Below are 24,268 nucleotides of genomic sequence, written 5' to 3'. Positions count from 1 at the left end.
TTAAAAGAAATGTTTTTAACCAAGAGAAAGTTCTCCCTATAAACCAGCCACAATACAAGACACCTGACCCTCTGTATTATGATAGAACATATACACGTGTACAAGTGTCACGTTTAATTTGGTCGTGTACAAGTGGTCACATTTTAACTGGGTCACTATACTTCAGCCATATCTGGTCACACGCACTATTACCTGTTGAAACTGGACAACACTTGACCTTGGGTTATATATTTTAAATATCGTATTACGGGCATGCCTGGTAAGAATGACACTGCTGTCCACTACCATCCACTTGTCTCTTGTAGGAAACTTAAATGGGTCATAGTTTATACCTGTTTTAAAGTTTACACAATGCGGTCAAATACCATGCCGATGACCTTTTCTGAATATGTCTGTTGACCAATAAGGCAGGGCTATCTACTTAACTGTAATTCAGAACTTCCCGCACAGACAATATTGTCCAGATATGTTTGCTTATCTAACTGTTTCACAGCAGGTTGATCTGAATAGGTTATTGGTTAAACAGCTATCTATCAATACCTGGACAAAGGACATGGTGGTCAAAATGATTTTAAAAAAATGCAGTGACTTGATGTCTAAAAGATACTCAGGATAACAGAAACTGTCATAAGGATTCTCAAATATTATATTTATTTGACTCCATGAAAAATATTTAACTTAAGTCAACAGACCAAGTCTGTCATAATTTGAATACCCTTTTTTATAACGAGATCAGTTATAGAAATGTGACAGGGCAGTTACCTAGAGTTTTAAGGTCAAAAGGCTCATCTCCACACGACCCCCATAATCCGCCCCTAATAATTAAGGAATTCTTTTCTTGACCTTGGGTGTGGACATATTATTACAGATAAGATGCCAGGACAGTAAAAAGAATCTACTTGCCCAATTTTTATCATATTGTACAGGATTGAAAAAGGCCACATGGTGAGGGAGGATCGGTGATAAGGTGGAATAACTTCACAGTTCGGACTGTCAAAACAACTATACATCATCATGTCCAGTGTAAACACTCTCAAGTGGAGACATATCACAAATATCTCTATAGTGGCACAGAGGATAGACAGAAACACTGACTGATCACAGTGACAGGCTAGACAGAAACACTGAGTGATCACAGTGAGAGGATAGACAGAAATACTGGCTGATCACAGTGACAGGATAGACAGAAACACTGACTGATCACAGTGACAGGATAGACAGAAACACTGGCTGATCACAGTGACAGGATAGACAGAAACACTGGCTGATCACAGTGACAGGATAGACAGAAACACTGGCTGATCACAGTGACAGGATAGACAGAAACACTGGCTGATCACAGTGACAGGATAGACAGAAACACCGGCTGATCACAGTGACAGGATAGACAGAAACACCGGCTGATCACAGTGACAGGATAGACAGAAACACTGGCTGATCACAGTGACAGGATAGACAGAAACACTGGCTGATCACAGTGACAGGATAGACAGAAACACTGGCTGATCACAGTGAGAGGATAGACAGAAACACTGGCTGATCACAGTGAGAGGATAGACAGAAACACTGGCTGATCACAGTGACAGGATAGACAGAAACACTGGCTGATGGACACACTCCATTCGAAACAGTGACCAATCACAATGGGGATGATACAATCAACACCAAACACAGATCATGTTGCGTTGGGTACAATCCATTCGAAACAGTGACCAAACAGGGTATGTCATACCTTGCTAATGCTGATGTTTCAAGTGTACAGGTCATTTGTTCTATATAAATGTACTCAAAATTTGTAAATGCTATAAGCTTAAGTCTAGACTGAGGTGTAGTAATGTAAGCTATCTCTGTGGACAGCTGACTTGTCTCCGAATCTGAGAAAGCAGCTGATGAGTCTTTTTCATGTTAAGAAACTTTACTACAGTAATCAGTTTGCTCATAACCCTTGACAGGTGGAGTAATTTACAAGTGTCCATATACAGACTTCTTCTTTGTTAAACCTGACCATACTGATAAATGTAAGCTAAGATCCTACCAGATTTGTCCTTACCATTGTAGGGGGTAGTCAACATCCTGTCACTTAATTTGTACTTACCATTTAAAGGGATAACCAGTATCCCTAATGTTACATTTACCATTTAAAGGGATAACCAGTATCCCTAATGTTACATTTACCATTTAAAGTTACATTTACCATTGAAATGGTTAATTTACCATTTAAAGGGATAACCAGTATCCCTAATGTTACATTTACCATTGAAATGGTAACCAGTATCCCTAATGTTACATTTACCATTTAAAGGGATAACCAGTAGCCCTAATGTTACATTTACCATTTAAAGGGATAACCAGTAGCCCTAATGTTACATTAACCATTTAAAGGGATAACCAATATCCCTAATGTTACATTTACCATTTAAAGGGATAACCAGTATCCCTAATGTTACATTTACCATTGAATGGGTACCCAATATTCTAATATGTACACTTGTACTTACCGACAAGCGGGTAAGGAGTATCCTCTTTGCCAGACTTAACACATATCTGGTATTCACTTCCTTCTGATTCCTGAAAACAACAGATTACAGACCTTATATACAACATTGTCTCAAAGTTTACGGGCTGACAAACAAGGTTTCTGTCACCAGTTAATAAAACGCCATTCGAATGATTACATCAAATAAGATAGTTATAAATAAAACATACGATGGAGATGGTGTTATCATGAAAAAGAGACATCACTGGTTGTCCCTGGTGTGGTACAATTACTAATCAATGTCAATATTGATATCACATGATCTAGATTATGACTGTAATAGGTATTATATATATCAGATTTATCTCTGCTATATATAGACACAAAGTCTACTTACTTATCAATAGATAACTACCCTGTTTTCAGTGGCATAACAGTTATCATATACAATGTTTAGTTATGATATACTATGTGTGAGTGTATTAATAAACTTCACTGTAGAGTAGTGTTGTAAACAACAATAAGGATTCCATTGTTTTAACTGTGACATCTTGATTTCAACTTGTTACTAACTTCCTACAGATTTGAGATATCAAAGAAGTATAAGGGTCTGCATCACGTTGTCAATTTTTTAAAATATAAATGTTAGACTAGATATTTCTTAAGTTCTTGCAGGAAATATAGAATATTTGATAAACAGAATCTTAAACTCCTTTCCACTTCATCTAAGATATGTGAAATTTTACACAATTTGTTACCTATATTTCACCCACTCCATAAATCTTTGAGAAAAAAACTCATGCAAAAATATTTGCAACAGAAACGTATGCAGTGTACTAGTATTTCCTCAATATGTGAAGAATTTTGACCAATAATTTAACTACAATTCAAAATGATAACCTTTCTTTTTCTATAATTTCATTACTAAAAATTACTAAAAGTTTGATGATATTTCCCACTGACATATGAGTCAACATGAGCTCACTGAAGACTCAAAATCAAAATTCAAACAATTTACTTGACATTTTGATGTTTTGTTTCTAATCCATTCCTAACGATCCTTAAGAGTCTATACACTTACATTATATCACTGTAGATTTTTAAATACAATTGAATTTTATGTACCTAGTTATAATCATGCTAATGAAGTTTTATACCTTAAGACCCCTGAGAATATCACAAACCTTAAGTAGTTTAAGGGCTATCAGCAGCTTTTTGTTTAAGGATAGTGTTAAACAGTTATGCAGTACAACACACCCGAAGCTATAACCACAGTTAATATCATACCAAACAGGCTTACAAACCGTGATTTTATTGCCAAAAGGATATTGTTTTTTACAACAGTGTGTATACCACATGGAGTCTTTAAATACAATCCTATGCTATATATGGCTTCAAGATTGTGTATATAAACTGTCCGCCCTTCCAGCCAACAGACTAGAATGACCTACACTTCATGACATCACTGCACGACCTTGTTTACAAGATGTTTTTGGAGTCAAGTTTTACAACTGCATTGTTTCCTATCCGAGGGTCATCTGATTGTAACCACACACCTCATGTTAAACAATAGTCATACATGCATATAGTTACTATATATGACACAGCTATATATCATCAAAAATTTAAAACCCAAATTGTGCAAATTCAAATAATTTCTAGACAGATTTAATTGTTCTTACTCTAACCATCAAGATAAAGGTAAGACAGCTCATAGACAGTCATCCATGACACTTGTAAGCAATACTTCTTGGAGAACTAATTTAATTTATGCATTGGGAGCACTTTCATCAGGTGCTGCATCAAAATGGATAGAAGTCATTATTCAGAATGTCAACTTACCGGAATCTGAAAGTGCTCCAGACATTTCTTCAGTACATCCTTAGCTTCCATATTACAATCAATATCAATAGTGCATTTCTGAAATGTAAAATTCAATTAAATAAATGAGCATTTAAATATAAAATCAAATTAACATTCAAATGGAGTTGTCTGCAGTATGAAAATACTTTCTGTGTAAACAGAAACATACATTATATGACAGCGATCCCCAAACTACCTTGATCTAAATATGTCCTGAAATTTTGGGGCAAAAAAAGAAAGATGTCTACTTGTTATGAATAACAATTTACAAGTTTCTAGATAGTGAAATAGTCAATAGTGAAACATGATGTGCAGCATGTAGCGAGGAAATCAATTTATCATTGTATCATTTACTAATTGTTATCAAACCAGGTCAATCTTCCACTGGCACATGGAGACATCTGACTAAGTAGTTCAACAACGCATATCAATATAAATCAGTGTTTTGACTACAGATCATAGATACATTGGGTCAATTTATATAAGTACTGCGAGAATGAGGGTACATTATTTATCAAGTCAGTGTTTCAATAACTGCAGAAGCTTGTAACATTCTTTCATGTTTTATCTCTAATAGGATATGATGCAATTTAAGAATTAATTGTACACCAATATCATTATAAAATAGAAACTTACATTGGTAGTAATCTCGTTGGCTGCCTTTCTGTGCACTTTCCTTATAACCAGTTTAACTACTAAAGACACTTTAGGGAATGTCCACTCTACCCCCATCCTACATCCAGGAGGATTCGATATACAAGTATTTCTGGAGGTAACTTACAGGGGTATATCCCTCATCAATCAGCTGTTAGGTCAATTTCTACCTTTAAGGTCAATTCCCAAGAACATATTTGGTGAGCAGTTTTCAGGAAATTAACCTACTAAGCACAGCCAGGTGTTAAATAATAGACTTTGATGTGCTATAATGAGCACAGGTGTACTCTGTGTGGATCCACAGGTAACAAGACCCCAGGGGTAGGTACAGGTAGAGAGTGACAGTTGAACTTTGACACTAACTGTCAATCAATGTCTTGACAATCAGGATTACTCACCTGTTCCAGATCCCTGTAAAATACATCTAACTTCATTTGGCAGGATTCTGTTTCTTTTGATTTCTCTTCCTCAATTTGTCTGTAATGACCAACAGGTAAGACTCATTGAGGTGTTTGTATATATAGGAATTAGTAGAGGCCTGAGTTAATATGACCACTACCAGATAAACACATCACTCTGTATATCTTATCTGTGGTAAGCTGTCTTAATTCTTCTTATACTAATCCTACTTAATTTTTTATGACTTTTTGTTTTGAAAAAGGAGAGAGTAACTTTGTTAAACAAATATATAAGCCATTATGTTTTATGAAGTATAAGCAGGATTTACATGTTTTGTCTAATAGATAAACAATTTATGTTTTTTTTGAAAAGCAAAAACGTTTAATGGAATTTATTTGTTTACAGAGAGATATATACCTTGAAATCATTGGAATACATTTACACAGTTGTAATTTTTCATAACTGAGAAAGTAACATATTTTAGAGAAAAAGTAACATTTTATGTAGAAAGTAGATAATAAGACAACCTTTAATAAACTATCCTTAAGACTAGAATGTTGATTTTGAAGTAAACTTAAAAAAACAAGCTGAATTTGCAACAATTATGAAAGTGTATCATTTTTTCCTAAAGATTTTTTTAAACCGTTAGAAGACATGACAATGTTTAGGTTACAAAACTTACTCTGTTAATTTGTTAAACCAGAGTTCCTTAGATTCTGTAGACTTAAAGGTTGCTATGACATTAGTTGTCGGCCAGCCAATGACAAAAGACCTGTCTAGGGGACGTGGAAGGTCAGTGATGTCCTGTACTGTATTGGAAATCCACATCTCACACACCCGAACACGTGCCTTCAGTTTGAACGTTGTACTTGTTCTATTGTGGGGAATTAATTTAATTAGTACCAGTAATAATCTGAACACTATTTAGAATCTTGCCCAAGTACAAGTCATACATAATCAAATAAAGATATACCACCTCTTTCCATAATACAAACAGCACTTGTATCATTTGCCAACTGCATTGAAATTAGACAGTACCCATTTCATTTGCCAATTGCACTGAAAATTTCACAGCACTTATATAATTTGCCAACTGCATTGAAAATTTCACTGTATTTGACAGCATTGGTACAAGATAAAAGCCAGTTAAAATTTCTTTTTGGTGGTTTCTGTTTCAGTACAAAAGGCATAATACATACACTGCTCCTTCTCCAACTTAGCAATGTCAAGGTCAACAGTTTCCTAGTGACCTTGACTAAGTGCAGAATAAATGGCCCAGACTTACTATGAACCATTTAGATGACAATAGCTTTTGTTCTCAAAATGTCACATTAACATTGATCAATCAGTATGTATAATTACGTAGAAATTTTTAAAATTTTTTAAAGTTTTAAACTGACATTAAGAAACATGCATGACAGGTGCTCCATTGTCTCATTAAGGATGATTTTTTAAAAAGAATTTGATTTTTGTTTTTATTAAAGACGATACAATCACATCAACCATGAATATATACATAATAATTGTAAAACAGAGGTCATTGTGTATCTTTATGCATCCACATATCTATAATACAGATTGTCATGTGATGAATTGTACTTGTATAGCAGTATAATGATAAAACAACTGCCTGTTTATCAAAGAAATTTCATTAGTTATTCCAATGATCTTTAAAGTGTCAGCGTTCAATCTTATTGGAATTTAATCTGAAGAAATTTTAATTAAATCAAAATCCTAGTAGCTGAGACATTTTACTGGTGCTCATTGGTGTCTGATTGGTGCAAGGCTTTCAGTGCATAGAAATATTTGGACTCACTTCTGTTTTGCCACCAGGAGAAGATCATTAAACAGGAAGAGGTACCGGTCGAACAGGTGTTCTGACTGAAAAACCAAAAAAAACATAAAAATGATATTTTACCTCTGTCATCCTTCCATGGCAATCTGCACCCCTTGAGTAACAATAAGGCCAAATATCTGTCACAGTTCTATCTAACATGGTATTTACGTTTGTATTCAGAAACAACTATTCATACAAAAATATCTGTCAAGAGCGTCAATTTTGACAAGATATTGTAATTAACAACTGTTCAATGCCTTAATTCAAAAGTTGGGATAGTCCTGGCCTGGTATCCATTCATAAGACTGGCAATATCATACTACATACACAGGGGGGATTAACACCAAGAGGAGAGGGCACTGGACACGTCCCAGTCATCCTCTCTTAGTTATAATTGAAGCGCAAATATCACAAATGCTAAAGACAATCAGTAAAGCGAGACAGTTTATTGTCAACTGGCTATTCATGAACTCATATACCATTCATGCTAGTTATATTGTATAGAACAAGGCATGATCTTAACTCTGACACGACTCAACTATAGATAATCCTACATCTACGTAAGTCATTATGGGTGTGATGATGACTCCATGAGATAAGACATTTTTGGCGGGATACATACAAAGTCTTACCGAATGAACTTAAACTTAATAAACCATGTTACACTAAATTCTTTTCATTCATTGTTTCATTGACCTGTATCCCATGTTTTATCAACCTGTATCCACCTCTATCCCATGTTTCATTAACCTGTATCCACCTTTATCCCATGTTTCAGTAACCTGTATCCACCTTTATCCCATGTTTCAGTAACCTGTATCCACCTTTATCCCATGTTTCAGTAACCTGTATCCACCTTTATCCCATGTTTCAGTAACCTGTATCCACCTTTATCCCATGTTTCATTAACCTGTATCCACCTTTAACCCATGTTTCATTAACCTGTATCCACCTCTATCCCATGCTTCATTAACCTGTATCCACCTCTATCCCATGTTTCATTAACCTGTATCCACCTCTATCCCATGTTTCATTAACCTGTATCCACCTCTATCCCATGTTTCATTAACCTGTATCCACCTCTATCCCATGTTTTAAACTTCTGTGTTTGGATGATGACATAATTGTAGGTCAAAGTTGACCTTGTAGCAATAATACCTGACAAGTTTCACTACATTAGAAATGTTAAACTTTCCTTATTATAAACAAGATTTCTGACATCAGAACTACCTCTGTTACAATCTCTTATATGGACACTATTACTAACAACAAAGTTAAGGAACCACATTGAGTATGGATAACTCAAATTAGAAAAAAATTCTGATAAATGAATCGCAAGGTATGAGTATGAATCTGCTTGGAAACTAAAATTCAAACCTTTTATAAAGGAAACAGATACTTATATGTTCAAGCCTGAGGCCATGATTTTACTTTTAAATTAAAGATTTCTTTGATGCAAGTTTTAACTTTTCTTTACCCAAATGAAAAATGAATGTATATCTTGTAAATTGTACACAGTATCCAACTTCAAGAAACCCCTATTGACAAAATCTCCTGGTACAATTGTATAAGGTTTCCTCATGAAAGGTCCATTAGCTTTCACTGAGAAATGTAGATTTTTATGTTTAAATGTTAAAGAATATGTAATGACCCCCTCCCCTCTCCCATCCATGGGTACTTTTGGAATATAACTGTCACTTTTAAGTAAAGCACTTGATAAAGGTAACATACTGCTCATTTTTTCATATATTGTGAAGGATTCACATCAATTTGTCTTTCTTTTTTTATTACAGTTATAAATTATGACAAATATTTGTACATGACGTTCCTTGTTACATACTCGACAGAATTCCACCTGGCCCTCCATGAGGTATTGACGGTTGACCGTATCCGGATGTCGGAATGGGTTCACTATGTCCATTTCTTTCTTTCCCATTGCACCGTGTGACCTGTGAGAAATAAAGTATTACACCAATAAGTAAAGTGCTTGTCTTTAATTATTTATCTATTGCCCACTACACCTTTATTGGCAGACACCTTCTATGTAATGACATCACTGCTATCTACTGGCTGTCCCCATAACTAAGCTATCCTCACACAAATCTCAAATCAAAAGGAGAGAAAACTTCATACAATTAAGTTGTCGCTCCTCATATCATTGAAAATAACAAGGTCAACATATCAAAAGACGATATCAAAGTTCTTGTGTAAAGAGACAATTACACGTGCCCCTTACATCAATAACAGAAAAAGGTGACCCTTCATAATGACTGTTATATAAATGTGTAACAGTTTTATGTAGGCGAATGGTTTTATTGAAAAATGTGTCGTGAGTTTAATTCAATTTTAATTGTGGAACAGTCATCAGTGGAAGGTCTTACTTATTATACTGTGTTTATAATGGGGAGTTATTTCTACAAGGCTTGTGACAAGTACACCAAACAATGGTGGGTCTATAATATCTACATACCTATATTGTCTGACGGGTTGTCTGCAGACATGCTCCTGACATATTTGATTGCCAGTCATGTTAAAAGCCACCAAAAACACATATATTTTCTTGTATATGGGGATGTGTATAGCATTCATGTGTGTCATAAGCAAAATGCCTGACAATTTTAATGTTCTCCACAGGAACAAGGGTCCCAATTGTTTACGGAAATAGGGTGAATCCTGTACCGTCACAGGAAAAACAACAATACCATCGCTAGTAGTCAGTATTTCTCTATTTGAATAATATATTTTAATTTGTTCACATATCAGACAGGAGAAGATGCTAGCACATTCACAGTTACACAGGTAAAATTCACCGATGTAATTCTGAAAAGTTAATATAACATGTAAACAGTTGTATGACATCAGTGTCTGGAAACAAAGCGAAATTTTTGCCTTATATTACAGTAAAACAAGGTAGTAAGAAATCGTGACAATGTATATTTTGTTTTTATTACAAATGGTAAGCATCCCGCGTACCAAAGATGTCATATCTGTACACTTCTAAAGATATAAAATAATGCTAACAGCAAAGTGTTTTCTATAAACTATTGACAACTTTTCACTTCTTTAAAACCTAACATGCAACAGTACAACCATTGAATGTAACTTATAACAAATGATTACACATCCACAGATACTTACACGCTAATTATATTCCAAATTCTGGACAAAACCAACACTAGCATAAGAATATCCAATAAATATTTCACAGCACATGTCCTCCATGTCCTTTCCGGTTTCAAGTTTCCACAAATGTGTAGTATACTAATTCATCATCACATGGCTGTCACATCCATGAGGCAAGTTGTTGAGATGATACTGGTTTTCTTATAAAATAGGAAACACCACCATGTGATGACTCAATGTCCAGTTAATGTGGGTATAGATCTGATGACCAACATTCCACTGGACACAGCCCACTATATTCTTACCTAACAACACCTATCACAGACAAGTCACTAGTTGTCCAGGCCCTCAGGGCTAAACTCACAACACAATGCTCTACATTTCTAACACTACAACACAAAACTAGCTAGTGCTTTACAGAAGTGCCCACTGGGATCATTTACCTTAATTAGTTTATTCATTCTAAAGAGCTCACCTGGGTTTTGAGGTCAGAAAGGTATATATTGCTAGCAGTTAATGTGTTATCTGACTGAGGACAGCTACAGGACATCTATCAAACTCCTTATGTAATATATATATATATATATCCATCCTTCTGCAGCAGACAGCTGTCCACTTCATAAGGTCACTCATAAGGTCTTATCACTTTCTTCAACAACTATAAAGGATTTAATGAACACCTATCTATTAAGGACAACTCCTTTTGAAAAACTGTTAATAAGGGATTGCTCAGCTGAAAACCTGTCTATAAAGGACAGTTCCAGCTAACAACCTGTTAATACAACATAGTTCTGCTTAAAACCTAGCTGACTATAAATGACAGATCCACATGAAAACCTGTCTATAAAGGTGAACTTCAGCTGAAAACCTATATAAAGAACAGCTCCAGCTAAAATCATGTCATTAAAGAACAGCTTTAGCTAACAACCTGTTTATAATGGACGTCTTACCAGTTTACCACCTCACCAGTACAAAATACCTCACAAGTTTACACCTCACCAGTACAAAATACCTCCCCAATTTACCACCTCACAAGTACAAAATACCGTACAAGTTTACCACTAATTTTCTCAACAATCCATGCGTATACTTTCTGTTTCTGTTTTACTTGAAAACATTTGTAATATTAACATCGAGTTGTAAAACCTCAATTCATGACTGTCAAGTTATTCAATTTAGACATAAAAAACATCAAACATCACTGAACCTAGAAAAGCCCAACAGGCATGACCAGCAATCATATAGACCACCTGAAAACCACAAACTGACAAAACATTCTCAAACGAGGACAAAATGATCTGTGACATTAATGGTAAGACCAGCCTCTAAAGTGACTTTACCAATGAGAACACCATGGATTGTAATAACTGTCAGATGTTTAACAATCAAATTATTGATCAAGGAATGTCGTGTTTTCCTCTTATCAAACAAAATACTAGTCATCAATGTGGCTGAATACTGGGTTCAGAGACTTATCTGAATGTCTGCTGTAGGGTCTAGATCACACGACCAGTAAAATATTCATGATGGCTTTAATCCCTGCTAGCATTATTTACAAACAAGCATCATGGGAGATGTAACTGATGACCGTGGACATTGATCATCAGATGGTGCCGAGTTTTAACAAAACATTTACATGATTCAGATGAAGTCACTAGCATGCTTCATTTACCCACTGGACAGACCTTTTTCTGCCTGATTTTCTTTAGGAGTATTTAATTGGTAAGAGAGGTCGATAATAATCGCTCTAGTTTATCATCAAGATCACAGCTATTCCTGGCCTGTAAATTAAAAAAAAAACCTATTTCTGCCACAATGGGAATGGCATATTTATTGTTACTATGAAAAGTTAATGAAACTTTTGGCAGAACTGGATACTCCGAAAAGTGAAATAGTCATTGAAAGTATTGAATGCTGGACCACACACAACACCATCTGCTACCCATCCGACATGGTGTTTGTATCCTGTTTCCACTGACATCTCAGCACAATGTCCACAGTAAGTGGCATTATCTTAACATAGTTTGCTTCCTGGCCTGTTTAAATGACATTTGAATTGTATCATAGATCATACAAAACTCAACCACAAATTGACTCCCTTGAAATATGACATGGTACAATCAAACATAACCACAAACACAATATTCACGATGAACTTACTGGCCTATTAAAATCTTTTATTGCGGTATCGCCCAGACAAATATGAATGTAATTGTAGCTGTGGTGCTCGGTATTGTACTCAACAAATACCACCATTGCTGTCATACCTTTGTCACTAATTTCCCAATATGTACAGGTAGATTGACTTGGTCCAGTATTTTGTATTGTTACATCCTGAATGAGATTTCCTGTAGATCCCCTACGAGGATTGAATGTAATAAATCTGATAGCAGGGATATCTGTTGGGATAAAGGTATGTAACAGAGGAAGGGCTAAAAAGCTAAACACTTCGGTCACCTCTATCCAATATCAATATAACTCAAAGCTGGTAATGTATTATCAATCATGTAAGATTAATTTATTGAAAAAAAAAAATCAATGTAATATACTTTCATTTGTCCAGTATAAATTTGAATTTCACATTTCTGAAATGTACTTGCCGGTAATCTTTTTTCATCAAACTGAAATATTTTCTGAATTATAATCACATTAGTGGTCACATAACTAATTTTGTTATTTCTTTATCTAAATCAAAAATAACTTTTAACATTTTACAATGTTATAAATAATGAAGTTTTTAAAAAGTCTCTTCAATCAACAAGGTTAAGAGCTGTACAACTCTGTAGCATTGTCCCAGGAAAGTCAGAGAGTGATCTGTATCACCATTACATTTGTCCAGGAGGTGTTTTAGTCTTAACCAATCAAGCATGTGTGAGATTGTCACCTATTGAGACATTCCGACGACATTCTTGTGTGGGAGTGTGATAGGTACAAGTATCAATATAGGCATATCAATACATAGTGGGGTATAGGTAGACAGGTAAAAACACAGGTATGGTTAGTTAAATAGGAAAATTGCCATCAGGCCTAACAAACATTTTTTCCCCTCAATCAGGACAGTATAGCTGATATGCATGAGCTCCTGAGGAGCATTGTATGTAAATAATACAGGTACTTGAACTCTTTTAAAAATTCTTTTCAAGTATGGATTGAGACCCCAAAAAAATTACAATTGGAAACTCCTTGCTTTTATAAAGAAACAATATGTGAGGCAGTGTATCAGGCTTACAACCACTTAGGAATTACAAAACATCAGCGGACAAGTGGACTGAGTCTGAAAGGAAGAAATGTGTCCTAAATATTCTACACTAATTACACAATACATTAGCATACCACACATCCCACATCTGAAATCCCACATAACTCCTTAGACTGAAGGGAAATAGACTATTTTATTATAAAACATGAAACACAGTACAACCCACTCAATGCAAATGATATCAGATATGAAACAGAACATCTGTGAGATAATACTTAAATGAAATCAGCGTATCTTTGTCTATATTTAGTTGTCTTATGAACTGAAAGTAGAAAGCTAGGTCACTTATGTATATATGACAGTATATTAGCAGGGTACAATCTGTGGAACTGGACAACATTTCTGACTGAAGACCATTATACAAGCTGATCACACTGAAGACCATTATACAAGCTGATCAAAATTAAAAAATATAGAATTATATATAAATAGAAACCCTCTCAATTTGACATTTTTCCGATTTGATGCTTTTGTCTCAAAATGACCAGAGCCATCTACAAACTGGTAAAGTTTTCTGTAGAAGTTGTATCTAACTTAAGAACCAAGACTCCTTTCCTGATGGCAAAGTCACAAGCAAAGGCATATTAACAGTTTCTGACTAAAATTCAGTCACAAGTCTTATTACTGCAGTTTTACAATGATGTTATCAATATTTGAAATACCAAATAGGTCAGGAAGGAACAACTCAAAAGTACTGGAAAAATACATCACATGACAGCCTATATGGTGGCGCCAATTTAATCAAGTTAAGTAACTTGGAAGTCCTTAAGTCAACATCAAAACAAATAAGACAGTGAACTGTACATGTAGTATTTAGTGTCATGGACTAGTCAGTCAATCACCTACAATTTCCGTTTGTAATCCCAACAAAACATTTATAAATGCTATCGAAAATATTTTACTACCAGCTTAGTTAAAAAGTATTGTAACTTAATAAAAGACATTAGATGGAAACAGATCTAAGAAAGATTTTATTCAAGTAGACTTAAATGAAGGCATGTAAACTGAGGTCACCTTTCATAGTCACAACTCTATCACAGACCTATCTGTCCTGCGAGACACTGACATGGTCCAAGCATGACACTGAGACTTAAGTAGCAACTATTCACCATTTTTCATTCACTGATCCACACAATGAACGGTGTATTGCCACACAAATCCACTGATTTCTCATTTGAATGAAATAAGAATGTAAACATGGCCCAAAGTGGTTTGGGTAATATTAGATATTGTTAAACTGTAGTCATGGCTCTTATGATCGAAGTGTCATCCTGTGCCTCAGAAATGACTCCCCCATACACCCAAGGTGACAGCTATGTGCCTCACAGGGTGTCCTCATAACTTACACACCTTCCCTTCCTTACAAACATTACAATGTTACAGAGCACACCCTACTCTTCGATGAGGAATATGTATAGCAGACATTCAATAGACAGTTAGTGGAGGGGTGTGTCATGGGTACATGAACGGTGCATAACATGCATTCATTGCAATGTATATACAGAGACAGGTACGCGAGGCAAGTATTTTTTGTAGGGAAAGCATTCATATGATTTCAGTATGGGCTTATAATACTCTGTGTGTACACATAAATCTGAAATAAAAAGTATGTTTGAAAGCTAAGAAGGCAAATACTTTCTCAAACTTTGACCCCTCTGTTTTGTAACGGAACGCCCATAATATTTACAAAATCTTTTCATAAATTCCTATACAGCATAAAAAGGGAGAAATGCCTATGGTGTCTATAATGTATTAAAAACCAAATACTGGCAGACTCACCCAAGGCTGGTGGTGCTCTTGGAGCGATTTCCAAGTGTCTTGAACAGCACAGCTCCAGGTGCTGAGCGTCGTCGCTGTGAAAGACTGCGTAGTCTCTGCAAAATCAAAATTATTGTTTAAGATTCAGTGTTTACATTTCAAATAATTTGTAAAAATCATGTAAACGAATTAAGAAATAAAAAAAGTTCTTCAAAATAAAAAGTTGATTTTATCAAAAATATCGGAGTTTGTGTGAAACTGACAGCATATTTATTATTTGGAGTCCACAAATACTGAGCAATAGGAAGCCCCCAAAGTGTTGGGAACATCCTTAAACAACTGGTCAATACTTTATGATTTTAGGTTGATAAATTTTGTTTTCTTTTTGTTATCAGTCATTTAAGTGCATTCGGTGTTATATTATGTCACTTCCTGTACAAGGAATTGAACATTCTTTAACCTTAAACATGAACCATAAGACCTCCTCACCTTGTATGTGTCACCTGGACAAACAACAGATAAAACAGGTATGCCTCATGATCTGAAGGAGTATCTTGATACTAAAAGTTATATCCAGTATCAGAAGACCATTGCAATAGATATATTATAAGAATTAGTGTTTTAGTACACTACTTCCCACAGCTTCACACTTAGTCCTACATATCTATACCTACTGACAAACTAAATTTCCTGTTTGTTATTGATACCTGAACAATGAACCACAAGAATTTTTGACTCATGAATTCAAGTCAGGCTGCTGTTACAATTGAATACATTATCAGAAACACAATCTTTCGTTTTTCTCTGTACCGATTGTCTTTGAACAATGGGCGAAGTAAATGCATCAATGATCTCCCTTTGTGCTGACTTTAGGCTGTCCCTACCCCTTCGTCCCATCTAGAGTAAATCCTTCCAAGCTCCTGTTCCCTCCCGATACCAGGACGGGGACTGTCAGGCAATCTCACCTTTGACCCTGGCACAAAGGAATCGGGTCAAAGAAGGGCTTTACTGATGTAATGTCTACCATCCTGTTTAGATAGGGAATTAGGACTGCCATAGAGAACAGCTGTCATTGACGGCTGTATGGCCTCCCTTCACAACGACCTGTATGAGGTGTATAGAGACTTATTTTCCATCCTGATTAATGTTACTTGTCCATTCTAAAACTTTAAGCAGTGTCATCCCAGCCTTTTTTGCTTTTAACTTGCGAGTGACATTGCACGATTTAGCGAGAAAAAAAGAGAAATACATCATTGGGTTCTACATGCACGTTTTTTTTATAAGAAGATTTTCAAATGTTTGATATCTCTTGCTCTGTGACTCACAGAGGTCAAATGGATACTGTTGCATACAATCACGAAAATCACCTACATAAACTTGAATACAAAATAAGCAGGTTTGTAGGTTAATAAGACTAGTTATCATACTGTAGTGTTTATAGATTCAATTTTTTTTTATTTTAGTGTTAAAACAAGGTTAAAACAAGGTTAAAACAAGTTTAAAACAATAAAACATATCATTATGATTCGATCATCCTGTTGTCTAACATAGAGCATGGTCGCCACACATACATCAACATGACATCGACAAGAACATCATCAACAATTCGTGGTGTTTTACACGACACAAATTTAGCAACACCCTTGCACAAGTGTGACCACAATTGTGAAACATGACAGACTGTTTAAGTATATTTTATATAATAATGATTAATTGTCAACTCTACATTCCAAAAAATCCTGGTTTTCCGTGTACTTGTCATAATACGTCTCCAGCTAAGATCTTTCATATTAAACCTAGAAGCTGTCACAAAGTGATGCATCAGCTTTATAGCCTTATTAAAAATCTAATGCTGATTTTAAATATAATCACCTGTTGTTCTTTAAGTGTTCAATTATACATAGAATCATTCACTTTTATCAAGTCACCTCCCAGACTTCATTTTATATCAACGATTGTACAAAAGACACACAAGTGAATAGAATCTTTCGATACAAATATAGAATCTGAGATTGTGGAGCAAAATAAACAGTATCATGACTGGTTATCATACTACAGTATAATTTCATCCTTTGTGGACTTGTCAGTGATACTAAGGGCTATATTGCTGAAACCTAAGAGTTGACTGAGAAAATCCAACATGGCTGAAACCAATGTCAAAAACAAGATGTGAATGTGAACTAGCTCTATACAAGACTAAAACATTTCAGAAGAATGTCAGTAATACGTTTTTGTTTTACCCATCAATCTGTTTTTACACCTGATTTTATGTCTGATTGTACTCTGCCTCTGATGGGTCTTTGGCCTAAGGAAATAAACTCAACTGAAAATATGAGACGTTTCTAGTTTGCAAAATGGACATTTCTGTAAGGGGAACTTTGAAAAATTTAAGGATTTTTATTAACCTTAACCAAGATTAAATTCAGCTTGTAAATTTTAGCCCTCCTCCTTCTCTAAGTCAAAACATATCAGTAATTTAAAACAACTTTTACAACGAATCATTACCTATGTAATATAAAATTAACTATAATGATCAAGAACTGACCGAGGTAAGTGCTATAAGCTGAATGCCATTTCATGACAGGAATATTTAAGTGAGCCTTAATTGATTGTTTTGTCTTAAGACTGGAGAACTTCTACAAGCAATACTTATGACATAAAGAGCTATTTATTCAATTATGTCTGCATATCCTTTTGAAATACAATTGAAGAGGAATCAGAATGTTTACTTAAAATATTTTCTTTTATCTTTTATTTTATTTTCTGAATCATCAATTTTGAAAAAGCCTATAGTTATGTTTGTATAGGTAAAATAACTCCAACGTCGAGACAGAGGATTATTATCATCTTACCTGATAAACTCCAATACTACATGCTACATCAAATCGCAAAGTATGTTTACAAAGATATCTGTTTTGTAGAGTGGTCCCTGGTCTCGATTGAGACTTGTGTTTGACTCCTGTGACATGCCGTCAACATGACAGAACAAACCATTGTTGATCCATATTGGTACTTCACTCTAAAACGGCTTTTCACTTATTTGCTCAGCTCCAACAATCAAGTGCCAACTTAACACAAAACTCAGCTTGTGATATTTTTACATATAAATCCTTCGGTTAGGCTTTTGTCAATAAATTTTTTTCAAGAAGCTGGCATTTCATTGAATACACAACATAGAGATATGGTCATTCTCTCAGGACAGTCAAAACAATTTTGATCAAATTGAAATTCTGACCTTTTTTCTAACTGAATATTGATTTTCACCTGCTGTAATCAGTCTATTGTTGTTGATTAGACAATGTTCCATACACACCTCGCTTGTGTTTATGAGCTACCTTGCTAATTGTTCTCCTTTTTTCATGAAAGTCAGTGTCGCTCATTGTGGTATGTGGCACACATCGATGAGGATTTCAACATAGCTGTCAAGCAGGGCAAGGTTTGTTTAAAGTTGTAATGGTATGTACAACAATACCCTAAAAAGACACTCGATCCGCTCAGATTCGTCTTTGACAGAAAATCCTACTTAGTACTATAGGTATGTATTTACCTGTATCTATCACCTGTAATTAGTCCTTCATGAATGGTCTTCCTCCCCAGGTACAATGGCTATTGAGGTGCCCAATCTAATCTGTATACATATCATTCTGTCCGATCAATGATGGTATGTATAGTGTATTCACATCCTTACACTTCTGTTCTGCGAACACTGTTCCACTTTCTATAACTTTCTTTCCCATCCAATGTGTGAAAAACAAATGTGTCTTAAGTTGTATTCCAACTTTACAATTGCCTCTCCTTCTAAAGTAAAATAAGCTTGTATAGGCGTGAAGATCTTGTACGCAGCGAATAATTAGTGGATGAAATGCAGTCTGCAGTAACAGTACAACATAGTACCTATACGTGATCAAAAGTGGTAAGAAAACTACCAATGTATCGACAAATCTTTCCCGGCCTTGCGTGTCGAAAAATCGTAAAAATTTGACAAGAATTTGTGTGAGTGAGAGTTAAGTTTATCCCAGAAGCTATTGATAGATATAGTGATACCTATCTTGTGTATACAAACACATTTATCACCTGTTCACCTCTCAGGTATATACACACACCAGCTGGCTCAACAAGTTTTGGTCAGCTAAGTTGCTCAACAAACAACATCATTCCTCATCTATTATGACAGAAATCACAGGTAACACAATGGCAGATGCCCAGGTACCATGCCCTAGACATGTCCTGTTGCTTTGCTGCTGCATCAGTTGGCTGCCATTCTCATGTAAATGATAATAACTCAATTAAAATATATAATTACAGAGTTCAACTGTTGACCTCCAGGACCAAGCTGAGGTCGGAGAGTAGTTCATCAACCAATTACAGTGTAATATTACATGGTTTGAAATCGACCATGAACACCATTCTCTTGCTGGTACGGAACTCTGAGGTCTGGCATTGGTTCAAACTATGACCATAATCATCTTTGTATGAGAGGTTCCAACAGAAATACTTTCTAAGGCAAGCTGTCAAACTTTGTCAAGCTTATAGCAAGAGTTCCTAAGCTTTCAATAATTGCACAGACAAAAATGGTAACAGACATATAGGCTTTTGATTTCATGGGAACTAGCGTCATGTCTTTTCTGAGCTGATCAATTCTCATCTTGTGGTAGAATACTGTTCACTTATATGGAGTCTATGGGTCATCAATAATTATCTATGGGAAACTGCCAACAACCCACAATATCAACAGGTGGCTTTTATTTTGTGTTGTCTATTCAATATTTCTCAAACGTACCTATGACTTTAGTGTGTATTTTGTATATGAATACCTTGTGCGAGTCTCAGTAACACAGTCATCTAAATGTGACAATTATTAGAAGTATTACCACTTCTCATTATGCAGATTATTCATGTGAAAAAATCCAGTCAAAATCAAAATTTTGCTAATTAAATTTTTCAAAGTTTACATAATGTGACTTTAATGATATTACACACAAAATTCAACAGATAGAGTTACTTAACCTTAAACTGAGACTCATTGATTTTAAAATCTAGACTTTAATCAGTCTAATTGCCATCAAGATTTTTTAATGATTTATCACTTTGATCTAATCATTCTTAACTTAATGACATTTATCAACAGGAAAGATAGTTGTAGGTCTTTGTTACTCTTACGATGTCGAGACAGACAGGTAACATTATTTAATAGTATTTTCATGTGAATATCGTACTTTGTTACCTGGTTATTGCTAATGTAATGTAGGTCACTTTACGATTTTGTTCTTGACACACACTGAACAGATTTCTCTTCGTAATTGAAACCAAAGATCAAATAACAGATCTAATGACATTTCTTTTCCATGCTCATAGTATTTTTTCTTATCTTAATAAAATAAAACTTACAAAAGCCATAAAACTAACCAAAACGCCATTGCATACATGAAAACTCACCTGTGCTGCTGAGGATGAAGATTCGCGCAGCTGAAGGTCATCATTAGGGAACCGTTTTTGTATGCTATCCATTCTGAGGTTTTCGGGACTTGTACCAAATTCGTCTTCATGTTCCCTCACCATCTATAGGGAAAACAATTATATGTATTACTACACCTGGTGCTGAATGTCCAACTACTTTACCCATCATACTATAAACTGCTATTGTATCTAGGGTCACAGCCTTTTCATTTTCAGGGGTATAGGATGGCATTTCCATACCACCACCATCTCTTGCTCATTTGACATTTGAACACCATGAAGGTCAAATTTAACTGAGATATCACATTTTGCTCATTCAGCAGTACTAGATTTTACAGGTAGTCATGGGATTCAGATAAAGTTTTTCAGTACCATGATTTTCCTAGCCAATCATATCTCAATTTCACCTACACTTCAAGTTTGATAATCTAACAGAGCTTATAATGTTCCACAGATTTCTAACTCATTATTACATTGTGAAGGGACAACCATTTCTCTATAAATCTGGTTATATATAAAACTGACCAACATTTATTTTATAAAGTCCTATTCTGTAATGGTGCAGTAATCTTTAATTGAAGTATGGGAAATTTTACAGAAACTTGCTGTGGATTAATTGTGAAGGTATTGTGACCTGCCATACGAACTCAAAATATCGTACTGATCTGTGAATACACACGAAATCATCTCAGTGAGATGATCAAGATCAGTGTTATGACAAACTTGCGTCACAATGCAATATATAGCAGTACAAGTTTGTTTGTTCAGCACTCCATCGATGTGATATATACAAGGATCCCCCCCACAGCATGATAATGTTTACACCATGCCAACCACTATGCTGTATACAAAACCTCAAATTCATAACAAGGATGTCTGTACACAAACAGTCCGAGTCAAACAGGCTATGTGGGTATGTGCACATAGATATTGCACCTTAAACCATACAATTGTCTGTGTGTTCTTGCTTAATTAGGTTAAAGGGATTAACAACTATCACAGGTATAACATACCTGTAGTGTACCTAAAAAGCACCTGTGGGGCACCTAACAGACAGAAAAGTACAGCAAGGAAGGACAGAGTTGATGTGACTAGAAAGTCAGTATAGTAAAGTACATAGGGAAGGACAGAGTTGGTGTACCTATAGAGTCAGTATAGTAAAGTACATAGGGAAGGACAGAGTTGGTGTACCTAGAGAGCCAGTGAAGTACTGTACAGTACATAGGGAAGGGTCCAGATAACCTTCAAGTTGGTGGTATAAACATAGTTGTCTCCCCTCTCACCACTCTTATATACTGTAGAGTGTAACAAGTGCAGTCTATAAGCAGGAAATCCACATATGCCTTGTACATTTTTAAAATATTCAAAATAACATATAATGATGAGGAAATGGTTCACAACCACTTATATATGGGTAAATTGTTCCACGACAGTGTAGTAACGTATCTTTCTTTGTGTTCCCTAATCTTTTTGTAATGACCAATTTAGACCTAATTTAAAGCTTTTTAACATAGAAACACATCATTCCTAAACATTGACCTGTCATTAGTTTGAGGTAAAACCCCTAAGTAAACACAATCCTATAGTACTGGTATTGTTGAGCCACTAGTGTTCCATTAACACAACCTAAAGGTGTGGAGTAAAAAAAACATTGATTTAATGGTTTCTCACATGAAATCTGAACTTCGCATTAACTTTAATTGTAACACAATGTACCTATATAATTCACTCGACATTTAGTTTGATTATGGTTTGACATCCGACATCACCTACATACACCGAGACACCTCACAGTGCCCCAATTGGGACTAAATACAGATACCTAGGAATCATCATTTTAAAGCATGATTCGTTGACAGGAGCAAGTTTTTAACATTTCAGAAGTATGTTTTACATGTCAGTGTGTTGTTTCCCATTCATTATGGTTTTGCACTGGAGAAGAGAGTCTAGTCGACACTTAACAAGCAATTCATTAGAGAATTTGACAACTGAAAGTGATACCCATCTGACATTTAGGTATTATTAAATTAAGAGCGAACTGTTCTTTTTATTTTTGCTAACTATTATACAGACTTTCATCATATACACAGGTAACTGGACCCTTTAATGTATAACTGATTTTCAAACCCATTAAATAACATATTTTATTGTTATCCTCACAAAGAAAATAAGAAAGTGTTAAAATTCTTTTGATGAAGTAAAGAAAATTAATATTCAGTATTGTATGTATCAGTTGACTGGTGTCTGGTTTACATTCCTGTATCACATTACTGGGTTTTTCACCCACATATTGTATTGCAGCTCTGGCTTTCTCATGAACTCATAAAGATTTGTCACTATGCCAAACATCACTCTTACTATCAAATATTTCACATTTTTTGGTTGTATCAACTTTTATTTCATATACAAAATAAAGATTAAGAACTATCACTTCATGCAAGCGAAACAAATCACAGACAACTTGTCCTTTATTATTCTACACCTAACTGGATTTTATGTTTTTCCCAAACAAGATTTTGCATATTTTATAACCCATGACCTTTCACAATCAATTAACATGCATTCATGTATCAACAAGAAAACTCCAGTTAAGATTTAGTTTTAACGAGCCTTGCTCAACACTTCTGTGATTTAGTTTGTCTCCTGTGACTCTTTTTTTGTCGTAAACTGGTAATTTTTCGTCTGGAGTTTGATTGGATAGATATTTTCTCTAACCTGCAATCGACTTTCCAGGTCTGTTTTTTGATAAGAATTAATTTAGTATCCATTTCTTGCATTACCTGTCACATATGTTTTATTTCTCACTGAAACTACAAGTCTCTCAACCCTAAATTCTTTAATGAACCAGACTGTCAGTTGATTAAGAAGGAGTTAAGTTACTCTGGAGGTAATGTAGGTTACTAAGGTATGTGTATCTATGGTAATGACATTTATATGTAGGGTAATGTCACCAGGCTCTAGGTGAGTCTGACATATGGCCGCACAATTACAAAAAACATTTTTGAATTGGAAATATAAACCTTTTACCTAAGCAATATAAAATCTGGTATATCAGATGGTTTGTCTGAGAAAGACCCTTTGAGTCGTCTTAAATTTCACTTCTAAATGGCTTCTTTAACTGCCAGTAATAGAGACTATTAAGGACCATAACAGGTAGTTTCATGAAATATTTTTGAGGGTAAAAATAGAGATTTTTTGATAAGATGTATTGTTATGTGAGTAGTTTATGACAGGCTGTTTGTGGGACAACACTGGCTATCTATAATAACATACTGGCCGTACTCCATAGTAGAAATTATTCCGGACTTTATCCTAACACAAGAAACCCAATCTCATTCTCAGTGCTCTGGTCCTTAATCAGAAGTCACAAGGTAGAAATGATAGGAGCTGTCCTGACATAATGTTTGTGTCACCCCCTAGTGGCCAAATGTTGTTATCTGTA

General features: G+C 35.1%; 1 protein-coding gene across 3 annotated transcripts in view; it reads right to left on the bottom strand.

Annotated features, from left to right (window-relative positions):
* LOC132547932 (rho GTPase-activating protein 20-like) overlaps positions 1 to 24,268 on the bottom strand; it is a 162,983-nt gene that overhangs the window by 14,804 nt on the left and 123,911 nt on the right. For all 3 annotated transcript variants that reach the window (XM_060211737.1, XM_060211738.1, XM_060211736.1), the window contains exons 9-16: positions 20,806 to 20,928; positions 15,391 to 15,485; positions 9,070 to 9,178; positions 7,209 to 7,273; positions 6,075 to 6,266; positions 5,392 to 5,470; positions 4,319 to 4,396; positions 2,499 to 2,568 (exon numbers count right to left, since the gene is read on the bottom strand). In XM_060211737.1, coding sequence (XP_060067720.1) covers positions 2,499 to 2,568; positions 4,319 to 4,396; positions 5,392 to 5,470; positions 6,075 to 6,266; positions 7,209 to 7,273; positions 9,070 to 9,178; positions 15,391 to 15,485; positions 20,806 to 20,928 — 811 coding nt within the window. The remainder of the gene's footprint in view (positions 1 to 2,498; positions 2,569 to 4,318; positions 4,397 to 5,391; positions 5,471 to 6,074; positions 6,267 to 7,208; positions 7,274 to 9,069; positions 9,179 to 15,390; positions 15,486 to 20,805; positions 20,929 to 24,268) is intronic.

Source organism: Ylistrum balloti, unplaced genomic scaffold (assembly GCF_031769215.1).
Source record: "Ylistrum balloti isolate Yb309-2 unplaced genomic scaffold, AGI_CSIRO_Ybal_v1 Utg369990, whole genome shotgun sequence".
NCBI lineage: Eukaryota > Metazoa > Mollusca > Bivalvia > Pectinida > Pectinidae > Ylistrum > Ylistrum balloti.
Note: the sequence above shows the minus strand (reverse complement) of the source record. Positions and strands in the feature narration are given on the sequence as shown.